General features: G+C 44.8%; 1 protein-coding gene across 17 annotated transcripts in view; it reads left to right on the forward strand.

Annotated features, from left to right (window-relative positions):
- The window catches only part of LOC105427671 (uncharacterized), a 159,377-nt gene that overhangs the window by 2,671 nt on the left and 134,270 nt on the right, over positions 1-22,436 (forward strand). For 5 of the 17 annotated variants that reach the window (XR_016139034.1, XR_016139036.1, XR_016139033.1 and 2 more), the window contains exon 3: positions 5,729-6,080. The exons of 10 other annotated variants lie outside the window; for them this stretch is intronic. Coding sequence is in view for 1 of the 7 variants with exons in the window: in XM_089076008.1 (XP_088932134.1) it covers positions 5,729-5,799 (71 nt within the window). In the remaining 6 variants the exon portion in view is untranslated. Of the gene's footprint in view, positions 1-5,728; positions 6,081-8,686; positions 9,689-22,436 lie in introns of those variants that run through there. 2 more of the 17 variants (XR_016139038.1, XM_089076008.1) reach the window with 2 other exon arrangements.

Genomic DNA, 22,436 nt, shown 5'->3' on the forward strand with positions numbered 1-22,436 from the left:
ATGATTGCTTTAGAAAACTTTAAGATTAAAAATTTAAGACTTTTTAATAATTTTATATAGTTTAGCATATAATATCTCTCCTTTCCTTCTTCGATTCTGGTTAGAAATCTCATTAATTCTCAATTACTTTCTGCTTTCACGACGAATGTCCGTTTATTTAGTTTCTCAACAGGTCTCGGCTATATAATATTTTCTGCAATAATTAGAATACCAAATATTTATATGTCTCGACCTTTAAATTAATTTAGAGCAAGTAGAAACAATAAAATTTATTGCAATTTGAATTTTTGCTTACGTTTTATGTTACAACACATCAAAAGTAGAATTCACTGGGAATGATATATACTCGTTATAAATAATATACTGTTATGTGACCGTCAACCGTATGATCGATACAAAGATACCATTTTTATCGTCGCCATAAATTTGCCAGGTCCTCGCGCGACCCGGAATCGTCGTCTGCGAATTTTGGGAAATGAAGCGGCAGCGTTTGCGACGGCCGCGCTCGTATTCGTAATATATGGATGAGCGCGTCGCTGACGCTCTCTCTGTCTCTCTCTCTCTCTCTTCTCTCTCTCTCTCTCTCTCTCTCTCTCTCTCTTTCTCTCCGCGCGCTGCGAGATTGGGGACACGCGGAACGTAAAATTCACGAGCGTAACTTTTATCGTCACACGGCATTCTCACGTTGTTGCCGATCGCCGCTTGCGCATGCGCACGAGGCGCATCCGAGCGTGTGGGCGCTATTTTACGACGGAAAGCCGAGCAACGCCGATCGTTTTACGTGAAAACGGCTTTTTGTCCTGTTCCGACGTGCGTGCGGTCGTCCCATTCGCCGCCGTAATAACGATCTCGACGCAGTTTGTCGGGATTCAGCGTACGGAAGCCGCCAGCGTGGCGTGGCGGATTATGGCCGCGCATCTATTGTATATCGCCGGCTGCGTCGGCAATACGTTCTAGCGGTTTCCGCTGACCCGAGCCGGCGACCAGTTAATTTTCAATTAGCATTCTAAAAATAATCCACCGGCACGCGGCACGTAAAACGGGAAGCGCTTTTTGCGCTCACGTCTTAATTAAACAAGATCGACGTGATTGTTAATAAACGCGCATGCAATTTACATGCTCATGAACAAATGGTAATTATGGAAAAAGAAAATTAAAATTAAAATTATATATTTTTTTTCAAATTTTTGCTCTAGTACAGACAAGATTCGGTAGGTAAGTATTCTTGGACGATAAGGGTACAAAAGTGATTAAAACGTTGACGAGGAACTTGCGAGTATCACGGACAACGGATACTTCGATGATCGTTGAATATCCTATATTGTAAGTGTACTGTACGGTACATACGGTACAACGTCGTTGACCGTCATACGATCTCTTGCTGTTCGTTCTAGATTGCTCTGCGGCTTACGTGGCTTTCGTTGCTTAGTATTTTTCTTCGTGCGTATTCCTTACGTACGTATGCAGGATTGCGTTATAATTAAATGTTGGCATCAATACGCCGTGTATCTTCGATCGCGTTAATTATCCAATAACTGATCAGAAAATTGTCGTTAGATAATGCTGGTCAGCAACTAAAGAAACTACCCAGAAACTACCCAGAAACTAGCCAAGTCAAATTAACCAGTAAATGCTAGCTAGTTTTTGGCCAATAAAATTCTCACTATATTTTGCCTAACAAGTCAGAAATTAACCAGATTAAGCTGATCAATAAATATTAATTAATTTCTATCAAGTAAAACTTAGATTTTTCTGGTTGCTATTTTCTGACCAATAACTAGTCACAAATATATCAGCAATTAATCAGCATCATGGAAAAAAAGCTTTAAAGTAAATAATATCTTTTCTATAAATAAATAAACCTGAAGAAAAAGTTAAAAGTTAACAGCTAAATTTAATATAGTTAAAGTTTAAGTTTTAAACTTTAACTTAAACTTAAACTTAAAAGTTAAAAGTTTATAATTTTTTAGAAAACATGTGTTTTCTTTGTAATGAATATATTTACATTCTGTATATAGGTATTTCAATGCTTATTGCTGCAATATGCGTGTCCGTGGAAAGAAAAAAGATCGAATTTTCTTGTTGGAAAAACATCGCGACCTCTGAACGAATTCGACAAGCGGATGTATCTAGCTGGCACGATTGTGCAAGATGTGAAGGCATGACTTTATCGGTGGAAATCTATGGGTAAACGTTTTGCGCGACGACTGAGAACGCAAACTGTCTCGCAATTGGATCCATTTACACGTACACGATCGCGCATTCAGTGCCACGCACAATAGTTGCATCCTATCCCATAGAAAATCAAGCATTCGATTCTATCGAGCGATCCTCCTCCGTTCGCCGCGAGTTAAAGCCGCGATTTTATCTCAATCAGAGGCGACCGAAAGCATGGGGATACGACATGAGGGCGGGAAAGGGGCGTCTTTTTCATACTGGTCCCGAAAGAGGAATTGATTCTCGTAAAAAAAAAAAAAAAAAAAAAAAAAAAAAAACAGTTACGGTTAAACGCACATTTTTCTTCTCAAATTCTCCATTATTATTTATTTATTAAACTGCTATATAAAGCAATCACGACGAAATCTTGCAACAACAATTGTTGAAGCTGAATCATCTCTAATGCAGTATCTTTTTTAGCACTTATATCTGGAATGTCTAACATGTTGTTGTTGGCGATAGCTTAGTTTCCATTCACGCCTATGTGTCAAACATCCGCAATCTTCATATCCACCTTCTTTGATGTTTATGCACCTTTCGTGAGTTAATTTTATTCGCACACGTCACATTCGAAAATTTCCACGCGCACATTTAACTGTAAATCGCGATCGTAAAGCACTCGCTACAGAGAATGTAATATAACATCAATTACGCCACGGACCAATTAAATGGTCAGTTTTCGCAATTTTTTCACTTCATTCGGCTGATACATCGTCGTCGACGTCGTCATCGTCCACGTAACGTAGCGCTGTTTTAAAAGTTGACGAGAAACACGCAGGGAAATATATCTTCTCGTCGGACAGCTGCGAACCATAAAGAATTATTCCAGCACTCACTGCAATTACTAAGAAAATATTGCATATCTAATCCGTTCGCTCGCACGATTATCCTCGCGCCATTGTTCATAATAAACGATATTAGACAAGACGGACGTTTGCATAAGAACCATAGGAAAATGAAAAAGAAAATTTATCTCCGACGCAATGGCAGTGTAAACTTTTACTACTCGCGGTCCGTAAGCCCCGCGAGTTACAATTCCCCGGTGTATTATTTCTCGCGTTCGTGCGCGCGGTAGCGCGACCGTAATTACCAAGGACGGTCGCCTCTCGATCCGTTCGATCGTCGTAAATGTAAAAGAGGAATCGTTCATATGCGACGTAGGAAGGACGAGAGGAGCTAGGAAGCGAATCGCCGAGTATTCTCGCTCGGAGCTGTATGACGCGAGTCTTCCCGTCCTCAACAGAAATAGGTTTTTCTTTTCCGTTGAGAACATCGCAGTTGAAATATCAAGTTTTATTTAGATTGCATTCTTCTCGATCGTTATCTGCACTCGTGCTTAAGTAACACTTTGTAGATGATGATAGAAAATGAATATAAAACGATAAAATTAAAATTTGCTGCAACACTGCAAGGTTTAATCGACGCTCAACGTTTCTCGATGTTGTCGATATTTTCAAATCAAATTCTGAAGGATTTATTCATTTCTCCTATTCTCTTTCTTTTTCTCTCTCTCTTTCTTGTTCTCCGTAAGATGTGTAGATGTGTCTCTCATCAGGACAGTCCGTTAATTTGTAGGGTCACTGAACCGCTTTTTACTTGATGTCGCGAGACAAACTTAAGTTTTGACATATTTTGACACGAGGACCACACAAAGCGCTCCCACCCGTAAAACATTCGCTCGGCGACGAATGTAAGTATCGGATCACAAGAGTCCAAAACGTTCGATAGACGTGCAAGAAGCGGACGCTGGCCACCGTTCACCGGATAAATTATTAGCGGCACCAGCAAAGAAAACCTGTGCGAATATCAATCACGGCGTCCCGTAGTCCTCTACTAATCTACGACATATTTATTACTTTCGATCAACTTTTTTTCTGCCCACAGTATACGACATAGAATCCAGATCGAATTTGTTGACTGTTGACGTTGTGTCCAAGGCACAGCATATCTCAAGTATTCTTAAGCGCATGGAGTAGAATAGATTATTGATTATATAATTAAAAGAAAAAAAATAAAAATGTATAAGAAATTGCAACAAACATCATACTTTTGCAATAAGTACATTTATAGAAAAATTAGAGCAAAGCTGTATTAAAATTGCATCAATTATCCAAGTATAAAAATTAGAAGAACTGATTACTCACTAGAAACTAGCTAGTTTTTATTTCTTTTGAATTTACTGGACAGTAACTATCCAACAATTCTGATCAGAAAATTTTTGTTAGATAATACTAGTCAGCAACTAGTCAGAAACTATTTAAAAAACTATTTAAAAACTAACCGAATCAAACTAACCAGTAAATGTTAGCCAGTTTCTGGCCAGTAAAATATTCTCGAAATATTCTGACTAGCATTTTTTGATTAATAACTAGTCAGAAATTAGTCAGACATAATTGATCAGTAAATATTAATCAATTTTATCCAGTTACTAACCAAGCAGACGTCACCCAAACTGATCAGAATCCTAACCAATCAAACTGGCTAACCAGAATTCTTGGCCAGTTTCTGACTGGTTTCTGATTTGTTTTCTACTTGGGTACCAAGTCCTTCCTCTCCTTCGTCGAGGTACCTTTAATTAATTAGACGCAAGTTGAAAAGCTTCAAGACATTCTGATGATCCACCGCGTAAATGCGTATACGCGAGCGCTTTCAGAATCGATGACATCGATCTTCCAGGCGATTGACCCCAGGTTCGTGGATCGAACGACTGACGTTCCCGGGGCTCGTAACAGAATCGCCACTGACCCCGGGCAGGTACGAGGTGTTAGACAAACAGCTGGCCCGAGCGCACAAAGACGCGTTTTATACGCTCGGGCCTCGGCGATATTACGTACACCATTCGCGTGTGTACTCGCGCGACGTGTGTACGAGCAGCTACGCGAGTAGCGATAAAAGAGAGAGCGAGAGAGAGAGAGAGAAAGAGAGACAGACGGAGAGAAAGGGGGGGAAAGCCAGAAAAAGGGACAAGAGAGATGAAGCTAGGAAAGCATCATCGCGAAGTATGAGGAAAGACAACGATGAGCGTATATAGATACGCTCCAAGTGCGAGACAGAGATTCGTCTTGTCTCTTCCCTCGCTCTCCGACCTCGCATAAACTGGCGTCTTATTCTCTTTCTCCTTCGCGTACCACCTTGCGCCGCATTCCTTACAACGATAAATCCCTCAATATTACAGCCACGTGTCTCACGAACGAAAATCACGTCTACGGTGCTCCTCGACGCGGCTGAATTGCCCGGGTCGTCGCTAAACCGAGAAAATCGCGATTCAGCGAACAATAAGTCTTAGATAATTAGATTTTTAGCCATTAGAAGATATGGAAATTATACGAAATGGAACATTTTAAAAATATTAATAGTGGAAAACAAATTATAAAAAAAAAATAATAATAACTTTAAAATATTTCTCTAACTTTCTTTTATAAATTTTGTGTTTTACAAATATTTTTATAAATTGTGAATTTGAATAATAATTTTTATAATTTATTTCTGATAAACTGGTAATATTTGATAGACGAGCACGCTGGGAGGTGCGTGTTACTGAAATGCGAGCAACCGAGCATTCAGAAAACGACGACGAGCTGAACGAGCAGTTATAAGTTCCCATGAGTCGCCCACGCCATGTGAGGAAGGTGCTCGGTGATGTCGTCGTCGCTCGTCGTCGGAGGCATAAAAGTGTCCAGAGACCGAGACCCGAAGATCTCAAGTGCTCGGACCACCTTGCATGCTGCGTGGGCGATCCGCTCGCGAGCAGTTAGCGCGGCTTGCGCAACTTTGGTTTCAGGAGGTCAGAGCTGTGATCCGGTTAAGTGTTCGGTAGCTGCGATGACGATGACTCATGGATACAAGAAGATCTAATTAAATCTGTAAGAACATTAATCGTCTATTTATATCTTTGCATTGAGTATTTAAGTGTTAAATTCACGAGTGCATACTTTTATTTTCTTATTTTCTCAAGCTCAAGTATTCAAATATATTATTTATATGTACAGCATTTGTTTTTGTCATTGTAAGACAAATGTAAGAAACAGATCGCTTTCAGATATTTAAATTATATATCTGAATTATATCTGCGATAATTTTAGATATTCAACACGTAAATTATCGTTAAATTAAGCGATAGATTATCACAGTATCAAATCTATTGCAGCATACAGAGAAATTACATTATTCTACACGGGCGCCGCGCCGCGGATATTACATTGAAATCTATTCTGTTATCATAATGTAACTCACTAGTGTACGCACGTACGATTGCGCGGTGTATTAATGAGGAACGTGGAGAGACGAGCATTAATCTTCGCGTCGTCGCCGCACACCCAGGCCGATATCTAAAAGCGAAATCCTGCAAAGTGACCGCGGAGATAAAGGGATGAGGGATTAGTGCAGGCGGGAGGACGAGTCGTATTCTAAAACGTCGCGGGCAACATGTTACAACGGCGTTCCTCGCAGATTCGGTGCTCGAATGTCGTTCTTCTGCCGCGGCAACGACAGATAACGCCGGATAAGAGCTTGCGCGATTACCGCCAAGAGCTCGCTAGGTACTTACGCGGGCGTAATCTCGCGTGATGAGTACACGTCTAGTATAAATTTTCCCTATTCCCCGCGCGAGCAAATTACTCTCGCTGCCGAGAGACTGGATATCGAGGCGGCCTCCGTACGAGTTAATATTTCATCTCGACGATCCGCGGATCGTACGTTATCGTGATTCCAGTAGACCGCGCCGGAGTCAAAGTAATTCTCTCGCGCGCCGACACGTCGGATCGCGATCAATGGCAGCGTCCCGCGCTCTCTATCTCTCTCTCTCTCTTTCTCACTCGCTCGCTCTCTCGCCCGCGTGAGGAAGAGGCTCGCCCGCGAAAAGAGAGACGAGAAGGACAGGAGGATCGCGGCCTCGCCGCGTGAGGGTTTCATCGCCGCCATCTCCGCGCGCGACGCGCGATTCTCTTCTCGTAAGTAATTTATCGTTACCATTAAAATATAGCCTCGTCGTCGTCGCGGTGGGTACGCGCCGTTATGGCCGAATACAACCGTTTCTATGGGTGCACGAGGCGTCCACCTTGATTTACGGCGCTCACGGAGTTATGACGCGACGTGCCCACACTCGCATTCCCATACCTTCTAGGTTCCCGCGCGACGTTCCGAGACGAGTCGAGACGAGCGAGCCGAGCTCTTCTTTCGCCGCGCGACTTCTCGCGCCGTTATCGCGCCCGCGCATCACATCTCGCGCTCCGAGAGGCTGCCTTTGGGGAAGACCCAACGGGCATTACCATTAACTGGAACTTCACCGGACAATTAATGCACATCCTCGGAGTTAAAGAGTTGTATTAATAAACGCCTCAATTCGTATGTGCACACTTAGGTGGTGCGTATGGCCTTCTGCAGATTCTGAAGTACCTCCCGACATTGTGTGTAAACACGAAGCGCGATACGTACCCGTGAGGAATAAAGTAAAATCAACCACGAAGGAAGTGTGTTACCTCGAAAGTGATTGAATTGATGGATAAAAAATATCAAGATACTGTTGCATGCAACGTGCAACGTGAACTTGTATTATATCCCTCACCTCATCTCTTTATATCTTTTTTCTTTTCAAATATACGAATAATACGGCTAAAAGTCAAATGTATGCATAATTTATCCAGAAAACGCAAGTTAAATGGAGTGAATTGTAGACGATTCTGCAAATTGCAGTAGCGTATTTGTCTGAGATAAACGAGGAAACCGTGTACTCTTCAATGCATTCTTCAATAACGTGAAGCGATCGTGGTGCAAGAAAATCAGCGCGAGGAACGCTCTTCCCCGCGCTCTTCGAGGTGATTGGCAATGGCACGACCGGGTCGAAGTGAACGTTGCGAGCGATTCTCATCCGATCGTGGAGACACGAGAGCGATCGATGGCAACAATTGGCGACGACATTCGAGTCGCGACACATTGATGCTCCTGATCGGTGGTAGCGGCTGTGAATAGCAATTCCAACGGATCGTTACGCATCGAGTGCGGTTTCAAGAGTATCGGCTCGGTGAAATACGGCCCAATAAAAGAGCACTTTGACACAGTCCCTCCAGAACTGTCCGCCCATTGTTCAACGAAACCCAACGATCTCGGACGCAATTTCTGCGCGGCAGTTATCGCGAACGAGAAACGATGCGAAATTTTTCATGCCGGGGCGTGATGTGTCACGTCCGATCGTAAAATCGATCGTCGCGACGCATCCCGGCGAGGAACTCTTCAAGTCTGCGTGATATGCGCATGCGATTAGCCCCGAGGAGAATTAAAAATATCTACAGTATGCGGAAATTGATTTATATAAAATATAAAACAAACGTTAATTATACTGAAAAATTTTAGTCTTATAAATTGATTTAAATATATTAAATAAAATTATTAAATAAATGTTTAAAAAAGCGCATTTAAGAAAGACAGTATACTCTTTATTATTTGTAAATTAAGGAATACCATTCTGTTGTAGATCATAGATCTATCATCGATCATAGATTGTACAGAATTCAAAAAAATGCCAATGTAAAATAGATTTGCTAGAGGAGTGAATCGAGAAGGTTTTCATGAAAGTGAAACGAGGAAATAGCGGTTGACATTTTGGGAAGGCAGTAACTAAGAAGGTTAAGCAATCAAGTGATAAGCGAAGACGACAAAAGGGACACGAGACAGAGTTTCACGTGAGAAGTATCGTATGCACATATTCGCAATTAGTTAGCTTCCACCATTGGCTTTGCGCGTTCGCCGGCGGCAGCGTGCGCGACCGGCCGTAAAACCGTCTTCGCGACGAGGTGCGGCGCGAATTTCGCGTGACATCGACGACATTTCGACAGTTAACGTCAGGATTATCGATGCTGTAACCTGACCCCGCGTGCGCCCGCGTGATCCGCCGCGATTTCACTCGGTATCGCCCAGCCTCGCTACGTTAAGGTATATCCCCTACGCGCCACTTCGAACAGGATCTTCGCAGCGAAGGTGTCGCCGGTAGGGTGACGAGTTTTCACATTTAGTATCAATAAAAATGGTGAAAGGCGAAGACCCAGAGGAGGTTTCTCGAGAGTCGAACGGTGACGTGCGCGCGCGCGCGCGCGATATAAGCACCTTTTTCGACTTCCCAATAAATTATCTCCGTCGTTGATCGCCGGTGCGCACTTTTCACGATATCCGCCGGCGTTTTCACCGGTCTTCTTCGGGAAAGGGAAGGAAGGCGATATTTTTACGATCCTTCGGATTCAGATTTTAACGGCGCCCGCGAGCGCGGCTCGACTCGAAGCCACGATGGATCTCGAATGGAAATGTATTTAATAGCGATTGCGGACACCTGTCAAGTCCTCTTGGCGCTGAAACTCTTTCGTACCATGTATAATTATTATCAATAAAATCATTCCGTACAACTTTGAAAGAAACTGCAGCCATATATGTAAGCTTTTATATACAATAAAAATAAAATAAAATTTATTGATTTTAATTTTTATATTATACTTTTACAATCATTTATCGACGAATTACTTTTATAAAATGTATATTATACACATTTAACACAACGACAGCAGCTAAGTATAATATAAAACGAAATAAAATCACTGAAATCATTATTAGTTGAATAATTTTTATAGTATTTGATAATCGATACGTGGAAAAAGCAGTTTCACTAAAAGCAAAATTTAAGGTCAGATCTAAAAATAATTTTGTTGGACTATGAAAATAATTATATGGCACATCTAAACAAAATATAATATAAAAATTTTTAATATTCTAACAATTAATTTAAATATTTATATTCTACATAGTTATTTTGATCCTGTAAAATTATTTTCATCTGTCTTTGGTTAAATTTTTAGATACTCTAGAAAAATTCATTTCGATATATAAATATACACAAAAAAATATATATACATACGTATATATATATATATATATATATATATATATATATATTTAATATAATTTTACTAAAAAAGTCTCTAAGAAATCTCTGACATAAATCCTCGTGATTAACGCGGCACGATATATCATTATCACTCTCGGCGTTCGTCGAGATCAGCTCATTCCGAGTCTCGCTCGCGTATAGCGGTAGATAGATTCGCGATCCAGAACTGGTCGTCCTCTTTCCATTACTTTGCGTGCATCGCACGGTTTCTCGACGTCGCTGGATGCGCGCGCGAGGAGGAACGGATCGATCGAACGGTCGCGCCAGCCGCGGGCTCCCCGTGGCGTGTTACGAATCCTGCCAATCACCGGAGTGTAATCGATATCGGGGTCCGGAGGTAGGTATCGAGCCGATACGATCGGCTCCGCCCCGGGCGTGTCGCCGGCCTGGACGATTTATAATGTTAATATCCTCGAGGCAGGGCTCCACGAGAGAGCTCCGAGAGCGCTTTCCGCTCGAATCGCCTCCACCCTTGCCTCATCCCACCTCGCCGCGTTCGTTCCGTTTTTTACTTCTCCCTTGCTCGCTACGCCGCGAGTGCGAAGCGGGGAGAAAGCGAAGACGGCCGCGCGCGATGGGATCCCGAGGAAAATTGGGTTACTTAGTTAAGTGGATAAGTTTGTTCTGTATTCCGACGTAAATGCCGTCTACGTCCTAATGACTACCTACACTTGGCCAGAAAACAGAGAATTATGGAGGATAGCGTATAATTAGCGTTACTCCGCGGTGCGCGGTGAACAGACGGCTAGCGTGAAGCGTACGAGCGTGTATTACATTATTACACGAGGAGTCGACAATGTTGAGATTTATACGGTTTTGTCTTAAAACGACGAGTATATCGATATCTAAAAAAATTGGAAGCAACGTGACGAATAGCGAAATTTCAAAAGGATGTAGCTTGGAGAATTCGCTCGCACATTAAAATCTCGCAAATCTTTCGGAAATGCTCTCCCCACACCAATCGCGCGCGTTCTCATGTCGGTTATTGACGCAGTCATATTTCATGAACGTTGACTAAAAATCTGAGTGACTCACGGACTGCAAAGTCGAGAGTCGCGGACGTTGTTCGCGCCGAGAGAAGAGATTTCGCTCGTTCACCATGTCGGGCGTAAATCTACCGGTGCAGCCGTTATGATGACGACGATGAGAAGCACGCCCAGTTACATATTTGTGTTTCCCACGATACGGTCACGAAGTGACTTGCAGACGTCATGTTCCGAGTGCACTCGCCGCCGGTGGCTTCGAGGCTCGATAGCGCAGCACCTTAACCGGTCGACGTGCGTTCATCCAGACGAATGTTTATACGCGCTGGTAGCTCTCGCGCGTTCGACTTGGACTCTCTCGACCACTTCTCGCATCTCGTATCGCGCGTCTACGACCGTACAGCGGACTCTCGGACGGACGGATGGAGAGCTCCAAATTCGAGCTAATAGGCGGAACACTATCGTGATCCTGTCGCGCTGCTGGCGCGAGCGTCGAGGATGTTGCAACGTGTGTGTACTTAACGGGGTTACGCAGACCGAACGTTAGAATGCCGAGAGATGACATGGAAAGAGCTTGTCCGACTTGTGCTGCGCGTTCGCTTGTCCTACCTGCGTAATAGAATTTATCTACCATCAGCGGAGTCTATGATCGAAAGACGTACGCTCGGTAATGGAATCAATTTTCTAATAAAATCTTCCTTTTAACGAGCGACGATTTCTGTGAAGTCTCCGTGACGAGCCTTACCTCTTGTGAACTTTGCATCTTGTACGTCTGAACATATTTCCCTGATTTTCACGGTAACGGAGAAAGAACTATCCTATTCGGAAAAACCCTCCTCGCTCGCTCTATACCGCCATATACCTCCAGTCTTGAATTCTCGATACTAAGTACAATTTACGTCACGAATTTAGCAGAAGTTATTTGTCGCGTAAAGGATCGGGAAAAAAAAGGAGAGATCGAGCGTAGCGTATCGAAATCGCGCTTGGCGGAGGACGGAGAACCGTGTCGCGACTAGGGTCAAGGTCAAGTCTTCGCGCGAGAAACTGGCGTTAATGCTGCGCGACTCCCATGTGCGCGATCGACGAGGCGAGTAGAGAGGTGGATTTCTCTCCGGTATGAACGGTAAATTAGCATTATGGTCGCATTATCGATGTTGTGACGCGGCCTTACACACGCAGCGCGGTCGTCCCCGCACCGCGACGTGCGCGCGGGATCAGCTCTCTCTAACTCTGATTTATGCCGCTTATGGCGACATGCGTCGCGCTGACGTTACTCCCCTTACCCCGTTCCCAGGGTACACCGGAGTTACGCGAGCTACGCGTAATTTATTGTATCGCATTACGAGCCGCTGGATACTGCCGGATTGCGGATGTAGAACGGATTCTCGAGTCGCTGCGCAACGACGCGTTCCCCACGGAACGCGTTTGAATTAATTTAGCCGCATGTATCAATGAAGAATGGAACGTGATAATCCTAAATCGATGCTTCTTAGCCCCCCTTTCTTATGCACCGTGTGCATTAAATTTCGTATATATTCCTCGGTCCATTCTGCCCGCCATACTTATACGTTCTATTTACAATAAACTTGGCCGCATTGAAATATGAAGTCCTTGAGATCTGCATATGCGACAATAGGCACACTTGTTGACAGATACTTGGGGCATAATACGAAAAGCGAGTGTAACGAACCGTCATGCGAATAACGCGGAGGCGCGTACTTCACCGCGCTGTGCATAATTCAAGTTTTCAGAGAAAATGTCAATACCTATATATACGCGCGTTCCTCCCACACTCGCGCCCGTTACATTGAACGCAGAAAGGGAGTCAGTCCGATAAATCGAGTACGGAGGATCTATCGAGGATTTGTGGGATACTCGGGCAAGTACTCGAGGAGTTGTGATTCCGCGGTGATCGCGAGAGGAGCGGAGGCGGCGAGACCGGAGAATGAAGAGGAACGGCGTGGCGAAGGATGGTGGAGGGGCGACGGCGGCGGCCCGAGGAGGGTACAAATTGCAGGATCGGCTATCGGGCGGAGTAATTAATTAAATACAATAAAGTTAAGTCGACCCTCTCGTATCTGGCATCGGCCACTCCTCCTATCGACCGTCCAACTCTCGCATCCAGCCGTCCTCGGTCCTGATGCGCGCTCACAACTCGCGGAATACCGAGAAAGGGATGCGGTTGTCCGGCGCGGCGCGACGGCCGAGCCGTTCATTTTTGTCCCCTCCGCGTGCTCGACCGACCGTGAGATTGCGCCGACGACAACAAAAGTAAGAACTCTCGTATCAGCGACCGTAGAGCGAAGCATTAAACACATTATCTTAATGCAATTTGCATAAACCGTCATGCATTAAATGTGCGCACTTTTTACTCTGTGGTAGGTCGAAATTAATTCAGGTAATGTAACTGTACTCACTAAACATAACTTAACGTTGCGGGTGTCTCGGTATTGCGAGGCTTCAACGAGGATCTACGGGACTAGTCAACGAGGAGAGCTGCATGGGATCGCGGCGAGGGAAGAAAGAGACCTTTCGGGCTATCTGATAAAACGGGATATTCTAGACGACAGGGCGCGGTAAGGATAATTATAATAATTGGCCGATAAATCGATAATTAATCAGGAAGCTAATTACGAATTATGGCCGCCGCGAGACAATGTTCGGCATTGTTTGCGAAGACGCGTACGATGGCAAGTGTGGGAAGCTAATGAGACGTAACGTTAGAAAGTTATAGGTCGAGAACTCGCAAGCGGACTTTTTTTTTTGTCACGGTTGTTCGCGTGGACTAGGCGATGATAATAAGTGCACGCGCATCTGCATCGATCTCCGATTCGCTATTAACGCAACGACCTCGAAGGTATATCAGTCGATATACGTGATTCATGCGTGAACCTCGCACTTTCGACATCGCTCAGCCTCACAGGTGTACCCAATTACAAGAACGGACGTCTATTATCCGTTGCGCTTCGCCTATCGAACGCGCCACGCGTTTATTCTTCGCGCAATATCGCCACTATCATTACGGGCATAAAATCGGCATTATTGCGACATACTCGATATATGCTCGATGTATGATTGAAGTAGATAATATCTTTATCGGTTCAATCTGTGTCGTCACATTATTAATTGTTAACGCCACTGATCCTTCATTCAATTTGTTCGCGCTTGACATCGATGCTGATCGATATTAGTCAATCCGGCGTTTATTTCGGCATCGAATCAACCATCCATATGTTGTATCGCGTCTGCTCTCTTGGATGAGCCAAAGAAAACTTGTGCGAGCGAGGGATCATCGACTCCAAGAATAGCCTTCTCCGAAGCGGCGTTCAATCAAATAAATAATTTTTAGGGCGAACTGGGCGGCGGCATCGCCGCGACATAAATTATCCGCCGACGCAACTCGAACGCAACCGGGCAATAATCTATAACATCCTAGTATTCGAGGGCTAGACTTTTGGTTTCAGGTCAGCCAGCGTGTTCACCTGTGTGGATGCGTCTTTCCTCTTTCGTTCTCCGCAACCCCGTCTCGCCCTTCGCGTCATCGGCGAAGCCGCAACGCGCGTTCACCAGCAATCGTAAACTCGCTGTCGGAGAAACGATTCCGAACGAGATCAGCTACGGCTTCGCGGAATCTCTTGCTAGAGACGACGGCGGATGACCTATACCCTATAAAGTTTCGCCCTCGAATAGGCAGAAAATAGCGCCGCGAGAAAATAGCTTCGGGCCGGCGGCGGGGCGCGGCGGGGAGAGTCACCTATAACCGGCTCGCCGTGAATCATCGGCGTCTGCCCCGTCCCGTGCTCGGGAATTAAGGGCTTCGATTGTTCACGTGCCACCGCGTCTCGGAAGGCACGATCCTCCGAACTTATCATACCGCCTATCCATTTTCTGCCTGCTGATTGTTCCAATTATTTCAATGGGATAATAATTATTTTATCGCACGAATCATTATGATTGTTAAATGCTTACATGTAAATTGCTTACAATGGAATTCTCGCGATTTAATGATTAATATTTTCAAACGACGTATTTCCATACGTTTCAACATATACTGATCGATCTGTTCGTAATAGCATTTTGCATAATATGCCAAATATATGGAATTAAATATTGCAGTCGAAAGAAAAGTTCATTACCACCTCTGACGGCGAATCTTTTTTACGATCTTCGATTATCGCAGACAGACGTATAATACCTATTTCCAACGTGGTCATTTTTATCCGACTGCTAGCTGACCGCTCATAAAAGTCACTCGCGATGTCGTGTTGTTCGGTAGCGGCTAGGCATCGCGCAGATCGAAATCCGCAGTGGATGGAGCGTTGTGAAAAAGAAGCTCAGAGTAAAGTGCGGCCGTAGTGGTGGTGGTGGCTCGAGTGGTCGCACGATGGACCGGAGAAGCCACGACGATCCGTGGGTAATGCGCGTTCTTGCGTTCCTCATCGCGGATGACGCAGCGAAAGAGCACGCCGCGCGTCCTCATAGGACCACATCTCTCCCGCGTATAGTCCGCGTGGTATACCGTAAGTCCCTGCTCGTTCGTTCCAAGTGCCGGTGCATCCGCAGAATCCGTATTAAGGTGGATTCACATTCGTCGGTATCCGCTTTAACCCCTTCGCGAGGGGGCCTAAATGGAACCGTTCAGCGCGGTTCGCTACACGCGGAGCTTCGGCGCGTTTCCGCGCGTGTCCGCGCGGTTAATCTCGTCCCGGCTTGCCTCGTTAAAGTGCATTTTGTATACCGTATATACATCGGCCGGGAGAATAAGTTCCTGTTCACACTGTGAGAAAGGAAGTAATAGTACACCGCTATCAACTTCTTTGGTTTCGCGTGCTTTCGGACGGCGCAACGATAAATTCCGCCTGACGGTTATAGAGAGCTAACCGCGTGGCCTCTTCTCTTTCTCTTCACGAACTTCAAAACTTCGGGTCCCGAAATATCGTGCTCGGCTCCATTACATTGGTAACAATATCTACTTCGTAGAGCGCATTGTAATCGCTATCGTGCAAACGGGAAAGAGGGAGAGGCATCGGCGCGCTCCGTTCTCGCGATGTATTCCGCAAAGAGTCGGAATAAGAAGAGAGTGCCGAGCGAGAGTGAGAGAAGACCGCGACCACGAGGGAGAGGAAGGAAGCGAGAGAGGCGCACACGGTCGTAGTTCAGCCTGTGGCCCATCAGATAGGATACGCTGATTCCGTTCAAGGGTGAAGCGAGAAGAAGGTACGCCGTGGTGCATCGTGTCGACGAGAGAAGAGGGCAAGAACGGGGGAGAGAGGAGAGACGGAAGAGAGAGAGAGAGAGAGAGAGAGAGAGAGAGAGAGAGACGCAGAGAAGGCAAGTCGAAGTCGCAGGCTCGATCGCGTCGCGCTCGATGGAAGAGGATCGGCGCAGAACGGGGTTGTGCGGGGGCGAGACAGAGGGGGAAGAAAGAGGGAGGGTTGAAAGAGGCACATTGTTTGCCGAGCGAAGCCGATAATTCAGTAATGAACGTAAGCAACGCGCGCCCGCGTTCAGGGCTATAATTACCGATACCACATCGGATAGCGGATCCCTTAACTTCGGATCCCGAAGCGCTACGAAGAAGCGCGTCCGTGCCCGCGCGAGCAAGCAAGCGGATATATTTCCTCGACCATTCTTTCACTCTCTCTCTCTCTCTCTCTCTCTCTCTCTCTCTTTCTCTCCTTTTCTCTCTTGCTCTTCTCCCTCTGCCTTCCTTTCCCGACCTCGTCTTAGAATGGGCAGCTCTAAATTAATAAATCAATAGCCGGGCTCTCTTATCCGATCCGCGGGTGGGTGGAGTTTGTTTGTTTAAGAGCAGGATTTATTAATTTTTCGTTGGGTGGTAAATCCCCACTGGTACACCACCGCCTTCTCGCATTCGAGCGGACCCGCATCTCTTCCTTCCGCCTTCTTCCTGCGATCGCTTATCGTGCGCTTCGGAAATTCGATACGAGGACACGAGAAGCAATTTTCTCGGTGGAGGTCCTAGCAGATTTTACATTTCCTTTCAATAGTAATCACGGAGCGATCCTTCGCGAGTGTACAATAAAGAAGTGATCGCATAAAAAAGGGGATAGCAATGAATACCGCGTTGCGTAATTTCCTCTCACTACACAGTTTCAGAGAGGAAGAATCGGGAGATGATCTCGAAGCTTAAGGTACGTACAAGTAGTGTACCTACTGCCATCTCTTCATTCCGTCTCGAACCTCCGCATGAATGCATCAGGAATTTCACTTGCGTGTGTGAACGGCACCTTTAATATATATGTGCATTTCCCGCGGGAAATGCGGCTCGACGGGTCAATCATCCGCAGCGAGGTTCTCATTGATTGGAAATTCTCGAACTCCCACCTTATAGTGGCACACGAAGTACATGATCAAAACGAATGAAACAAAAATCATCAATAAATAATAATAGTAGACAATAATTATATATGAAATAAAAATGCGACTGGTGCAGCAATTTTTATTTACTTATAATTTTTGTAATACAATAAAACAAAAATTATCAAATAAAATAGGAAAGCTCTACATATATAATTAAATAAATATGCAAATAAATAAAAATATAATAAAAATATCCTAGAAATACTTTTTTATACTAGAAATATATCTGAAAAATCCAATTAAACAGTCAGTTTTGTGAGTTAGACTCGACTTTTCAACGCTTCATCGAGCGAATTTAAATTCGATCATAAATCGAGAGACTCGTCAAAGTCGTTTGTTTTCTGTAAAGAAAACATTCACGCAATTCTTGCCTCTCACTAGATACTGGTGGTATTTGAATCGTAATTCGTCTCGTTCCGCTCGAATTCTCGCAATTCTTCGGCCGTTCTCCGTACAGTATTATACGCAAAGTATGCTGCCAAGATCTCCATCTATCGCAATTTATAAATGAGCCGCAATCCATGTACTTGCGTATCTGCTTTCAATGAATCTCAGTTCTTCTTTATAATCGTGTCTTTCTATCTTCTTAGTCGTATCTTCATATCTTTATTTTAAATTCGAATAGTTTTTCTAGATTATAATTGAATAAAAAAAATTAAAAGGCAAAGCCACCGACTATTATTTGATTACTGAAGAAGTATATACTTTTTACTATTTCTTAAATTCCTTTAATTCCTATAATTGTATTTTAATTTTTCCAAGCTGCCAAAAGCATGACAATTATTTTTTATAAAACAGCTGCAATAACAAAATTGAAAATAAATTGGTAAATTGGTAAATTAATGATAAGAAAGCACTAAATTCTAATATATGTTTCAATTCAATGTACCGAAATGGTTATCGTAATAAATGCAGACTTAAATTTTTGTAAAGTTAATGTAAAGAAGTAAGAAATTTTTATTATCAATTATGTTTATAATTAAATTTATATCAACCGCTTGCGTAAATATCTCTCACACAGGTCCGTTAGCATTTGACATTTGTTCTTTTTTTGCTCGAAACATCGAATAATCTTTCCTGTCAATTTTACTATATGTAAACTACGTGCATAATTCAGATACATAATTTACGCCTTCGCATTTTTGCGCCTCTGCGCCTTTTCAGTCTTGGTTATTTAATCAAAGCTTGTATTTCATATTGTGCTGCTTAATATATACCTTTCATGTGACGTTAGAAGGCTCGCCCTAGGCCGTCAATAAACACAACTATTACTATCACCACTACATACAAATCCCGTGATTTGATTCTAACAATCAAGACAACCGACGTCTACCTTTCGGTAGGCATTGTACGTATCGTTGAAAAATCGTAATTAGATTCACCGAAGCGTTGCCGGCTTTATTAGCTCGCCGCTATAATCGCGTAACTGTCGTGGGGAATTAGCGTTTGCGCGACGGATCGAGAAAACGCCGGAAGCAACCCGGACAAATCGCACGTAGACGGTTTTGTCCCGTCGTGGCCACGGCGTGGCGTAATGGTCGGCTTGGGCAAGGAGCAAAGTAAATCGGATCTGGCCTGCTCTACCGCGCGGTGCACCGCGCGGTGCGGCGCGGCGCGGCGCGGCGGCGAGCAGGCAACGAGAGCGGATTGCGCCCGTAGGCAGAAATTAGACTCGAATCTCGTCTCTTTGCTCCCCGTGTTTTCTGGAGTGCCGGCCTGATGATAATGACGGTAGCAGGTGCTCGAGCCGATGCCACCTTCGCACCTCGCTCGTCGCCGGCGTCGGCGTGCCTACCACATCGCGCGTATGCGCGAATAGGTATTTATACAGGGTGAACCGAACAACGAGGAAGACATATGAATATAGTATTTGTAACATTCTCCCATTTCTCTGCGAATATTAGCCTCGAGAGCATTCGATATAATCATCTCGATAATATAAATTAAATAGACATGCGCAAATATATTTTACTTTTGAAAATAATATAGGAGGAATAAAAAATTGTTTGTTTATTTATTTTTCATCGGCGCAATTCGTAACTGTGCGAAATCGCGCAACGTACGTTTGAGGAAATTTTTATCGCGACGATATAATAGCGAGTTATCCGAGACAATCGGCGTAAACGTGACTCACCCTGTATATTACTGTTCTGTTCTCCGCTCCACGGTCGCCGCATCGTTGTCTTCGTTGCCGGGTCATCGCGTAATTCGTTGCTTCGGCTTGCCTCCGGGGGCTACGTTCTACCTACCTACCGTGGTACGCGCAGGTAGATAGGTATATCCTCACCTCGACGTTCTCGCGTGTGGTTGCGTGCGTGTGCGTGCCTTCATGTGTGCGTGGCACATCTACGTGCGCGTTGCGTGTCGCTCGCTCGCTCGCTCGCTCGCTCGTCCGCTCGCACGCGCGCGCGCGCGCGCGTGTAGGTGGTTCACGTGTACGTGTACGTATAGCGCGCTTAATATCTCGAGCCAATCTTAGAGCTTGCATTCAGTGGGTTAGTGCCGTAAATGCCAGTAACCATCCACCGGCAATGGCCACTCGTGGCTACCACTATAGGCGGGCAGGCAGGTATTCATTCCATTTGCAGTTATGACGAGTGCGAGTTCAGAGGCCGTGAGAGTTTGCCGGCTCCACGGCTCGGGACTCTGCTCGAGTCTGGAGCATCTACGTGGCGAACCGTTGCAACGTTACACTTCCAGATTATCGACGACGACAGCCGCGCGAAAGCCGTGGCACAAATACGCCGGCGTTCGGATAGATTTTCAAGCTGGCGGATGTGCATTTCGAAGGACTCGAAAATCCTTATTATTATTATCGCTGCCTGTCGATATTTTACGAATAGAAAATGCTTTTAGAAGTAGTCTCGCAACGTTAAATGTATATCTTGACGCCAAGAATAAAAATGCTGAGAAGCTGGAATGCCTGAGAAATAAAAGGAGATAAAAGGAAATTCGATATAAAAGATTTGGGAAACGTTTATTAAAGTTATCTCTTTATACGTTGCTCGCTGAAGAATATATATATCGAGATTGTTTCGGCGAAATAAGAGTTCCTCGACATTAAAATAACTTCATTTACGAACGATTGCAACGATTTGAAAGCGCGTACCGTTCCCGACGGAATCCCAGCGAGATTACTTCGGAGCGAACTACCGAGCGGGGAAATATTTGAATCGCGAGAGATTAATACCTGTCTGACGTATTATTTCCTCCGGGCCCCCCCCTCCGCTCGATCGCCCGCAGTTACCGTTCGGTCGGTACCGCGTGCACATAGTAATTTGACGTTACGATCTGCGGGAAAAGGGTCGCGGGAGCGTGTTGCACGACGAATAGAAATAGAAGCGATCTACGGTGCGCGCGCGCGGTCGTGTCTTAAGGGGGCGACGCGCGTCCTCCTGCCTCCTTCTCGCGGTGCCCCTTCGGGTCTCGGAATACACGCGTGTTCCGCCTCGTATTCCGCGGCCGCCGTTGTATTCACGTCGCGCTCCTCACCTTCGACTCTCTCGCGGATTCTAACCCGCGGTGGGACGCTTGATCGGCCAGCCTCCGCCGCCGCCGCTGCCGCCGGTAGTCGCAATTATAGAGTATGACTGTACATATTCGTTCGGTAATTTGTTATCGTTGGATAAACACATCGAAGAGTGGGAAGGGGGAGGAAGGGACGACGAGAGGTCGATGGAGTTCGGCGTGCGGCATGGCACGACGGATATACGCGTCCTGCGCGTTTATACGATCGCGATTCCGAATCGTAATCCCATAACGATGGCACGCTATTTTTTCCGCCCTCTTCTCTTTATATGCACTTTCCTGATTGTCCAGTTGCTCCGCGAACATCCCGCGATGGATGTTTTCGGAGTGACCATGTTGCACTCGTGTATGCTTATCGATAAAAAATATAAGGAACGTAGGAACGTAATTGGCGATTTTTTTAAATAATTATTTTATACCTGGTATTAAATAATTTCAATATAAAATTTTTTTTTCAGATATCTTTAACATACATCTTTAAATTTCTCTATGAAATTGACTTTACTATTATATCATCAAATATTGATTCGAATAAATTTTTAATTAAAATCTTGAGAAATACATTTCTTAGAGTTCATCTATTTTTTTATTGAGTATAAATAGCAATACTTCACTGAACGTGTAGTTTCATACAAATGAGTGTCATAGAATGTATCTTATGTTTAAACGACCTTTAGATTTGTTTAAAGACCTCCAAGTTTTTAAGCGGTCTCAACCTCAGAGGGCAACATCTTTCATTTAAGCGTGAATGAGCCCTCGGATGGTCCGCTCCTGAACGTCGGCGGCGGGGGAGAGGAGACGGCATGTCTCGTGAATAGAGAGATATCTCCTCTTGGCAACAGGCGGTAACGTCTAAATTAAATGTTTCTGGATCGACGAGCCGCGGATTCAACGTGTCATGCGCCGCTCTTAATCTGGATTTAACGGCGAGGTCTCTGGCGCGAGGGCGAGAGGGCTCGGGAGAAGGAGAGGAGGGCCACCTTGCGGTGCCTGGGCTGCTTCAATAGAGCTTAATTGGCGAATACCCGCACGATGTATAGAGACGGCATAGAAAGAAGGAGCGAGCGAGATAGAGGGAGGTAGGTAGAAAGGTGAAGAGCAAGAAAGGGAGAAACGTGTGAAGGCCTCTAGATCCTCGTCTCATTCTTCCTCGTGTAGCCGCGCATCTCGTTCCTCCTCCTCCATGACCGTTTTCTTCTCTCCTTTACCTCAACGAACGAGGGCGAGGATGACCGCCGACTCACTCGTGTATTTTGCGTATTCACCATATAATCATAATGATAACGACAATAATGACGATAATAATATCGCCGGGAGATTCGGATCGGTGGTGTTAACCGGCCTTCGAGCCTTTACCCGTTTTGATGAAAAGGAACTTCGTGCGATTAGCGATTAAC

This window comes from Pogonomyrmex barbatus, unplaced genomic scaffold (genome assembly GCF_055798465.1).
Source record: "Pogonomyrmex barbatus isolate J1 unplaced genomic scaffold, ASM5579846v1 scaffold2, whole genome shotgun sequence".
Taxonomy (NCBI): domain Eukaryota; kingdom Metazoa; phylum Arthropoda; class Insecta; order Hymenoptera; family Formicidae; genus Pogonomyrmex; species Pogonomyrmex barbatus.